This window comes from Penaeus monodon, chromosome 34 (assembly GCF_015228065.2).
Source record: "Penaeus monodon isolate SGIC_2016 chromosome 34, NSTDA_Pmon_1, whole genome shotgun sequence".
Taxonomy (NCBI): domain Eukaryota; kingdom Metazoa; phylum Arthropoda; class Malacostraca; order Decapoda; family Penaeidae; genus Penaeus; species Penaeus monodon.
In genome coordinates, this window is record NC_051419.1 from 5,891,782 (window position 1) to 5,893,163 (window position 1,382).

A 1,382-nucleotide genomic window follows, 5' to 3' on the forward strand; every position below is an offset into this window, starting at 1 on the left:
ATCATCCAAACCGCTAAAATCTCACAACCCCAAACAAATCCTAACTACCCCCCCTACTCTCCCCAAAGACCCCCCCTCCCCCCCCGCCCACCGATGCTCACCAGGCTCAGGCTCCTTGACGCCGAGGACCTTGACGTTCTCGAGGGTGAGCAGCTCCTCGACGCCCTCCTTCCGCGTCACGTCCTCTCCGCGGGGCCCGAAGATCTGGAAGGGTCAGAGAAAGGTCAGGGGTCAGGGAAGGGTCAAAAAAGGGTCAAGGGAAGGGTCAGGGAAGCGTCAGGGGAAGGTCAGGGAAGGGTCAAGGGAAGGGTCAAGGGAAGGGTCAGGGGAAGGGTCAAGGGAAGGGTCAGGGGAAGGTCAAGAAAGGGTCAGGGAAGGGTCAAGGGAAGGTCAGGAAAGGGTCAAGGGAAGGTCAGGAAAGGGTCAGGGAAAGGGTCAAGGGAAGGTCAGGAAAGGGTCAGGAAAGGGTCAAGGGAAGGGTCAGGAAAGAGTCAGGGAAGGGTCAAGGGAAGGGTCAGGGGAAGGTCAAGAAATGGTCAGGCAAGGGTCAGGGGAAGGTCAGGAAAGGGTCAAGGGAAGGGTCAGGGGAAGGTCAGGAAAGGGTCAGGAAAGGGTCAGGGAAGGGTCAGGGAAGGTCAAGAAATGGTCAGGCAAGGGTCAAGGGAAGGTCAGGAAAGGGTCAGGGAAGGGTCAAGGGAAGGTCAGGAAAGGGTCAGGAAAGGGTCAAGGGAAGGGTCAGGAAAGAGTCAGGAAAGGGTCAGGGGAAGGTAAGAAATGGTCAGGAAAGGGTCAGGGAAGGGTCAGGCAAGGGTCAAGGGAAGGTCAGGAAAGGGTCAAGGAAAGGGTCAGGAAAGGGTCAAGGGAAGGGTCAGGGAAAGGGTCAAGGGAAGGGTCAGGGGAAGGGTCAAGGGAAGGGTCAGGGGAAGGGTCAAGGGAAGGGTCAGGGGAAGGTCAGAAATGGTCGGGGAAGGGTCAAGGGAAGGGTCAGGGAAGGGTCAAGGGAAGGGTCAGGGGAAGGGTCAAGGGAAGGGTCAGGGGAAGGTCAAGAAATGGTCAGGAAAGGGTCAAGGGAAGGGTCAGGAAAGGGTCAAGGGAAGGTAAGAAATGGTCAGGCAAAGGTCAGGGGAAGGTCAGGAAAGGGTCAGGAAAGGGTCAGGGAAGGGTCAAGGGAAGGTCAGGAAAGGGTCAGGAAAGGGTCAGGGAAAGGGTCAAGGGAAGGGTCAGGGGAAGGGTCAAGGGAAGGGTCACGGGAAGGGTCAGGGGAAGGTCAGGAAAGGGTCAGGGAAGGGTCAAAGGACAGGACATGGGAAGGTCAGGAAAGGGTCAGGGAAGGGTCAAGGGAAGGATCAGGGGAAGGTCAGGAAAGGGTCAGGTAAGGGTCA

The 1,382-nt window shown here is 57.7% G+C and overlaps 1 protein-coding gene across 1 annotated transcript in view; it reads right to left on the minus strand.

Annotated features, from left to right (window-relative positions):
* The window catches only part of LOC119594793 (hemicentin-1-like), a gene marked incomplete at its 3' end in the record, with an annotated part of 75,652 nt that overhangs the window by 23,918 nt on the left and 50,352 nt on the right, over nucleotides 1-1,382 (minus strand). The window contains exon 6 of the mRNA XM_037943882.1: nucleotides 102-204. Coding sequence (XP_037799810.1) covers nucleotides 102-204 — 103 coding nt within the window. The remainder of the gene's footprint in view (nucleotides 1-101; nucleotides 205-1,382) is intronic.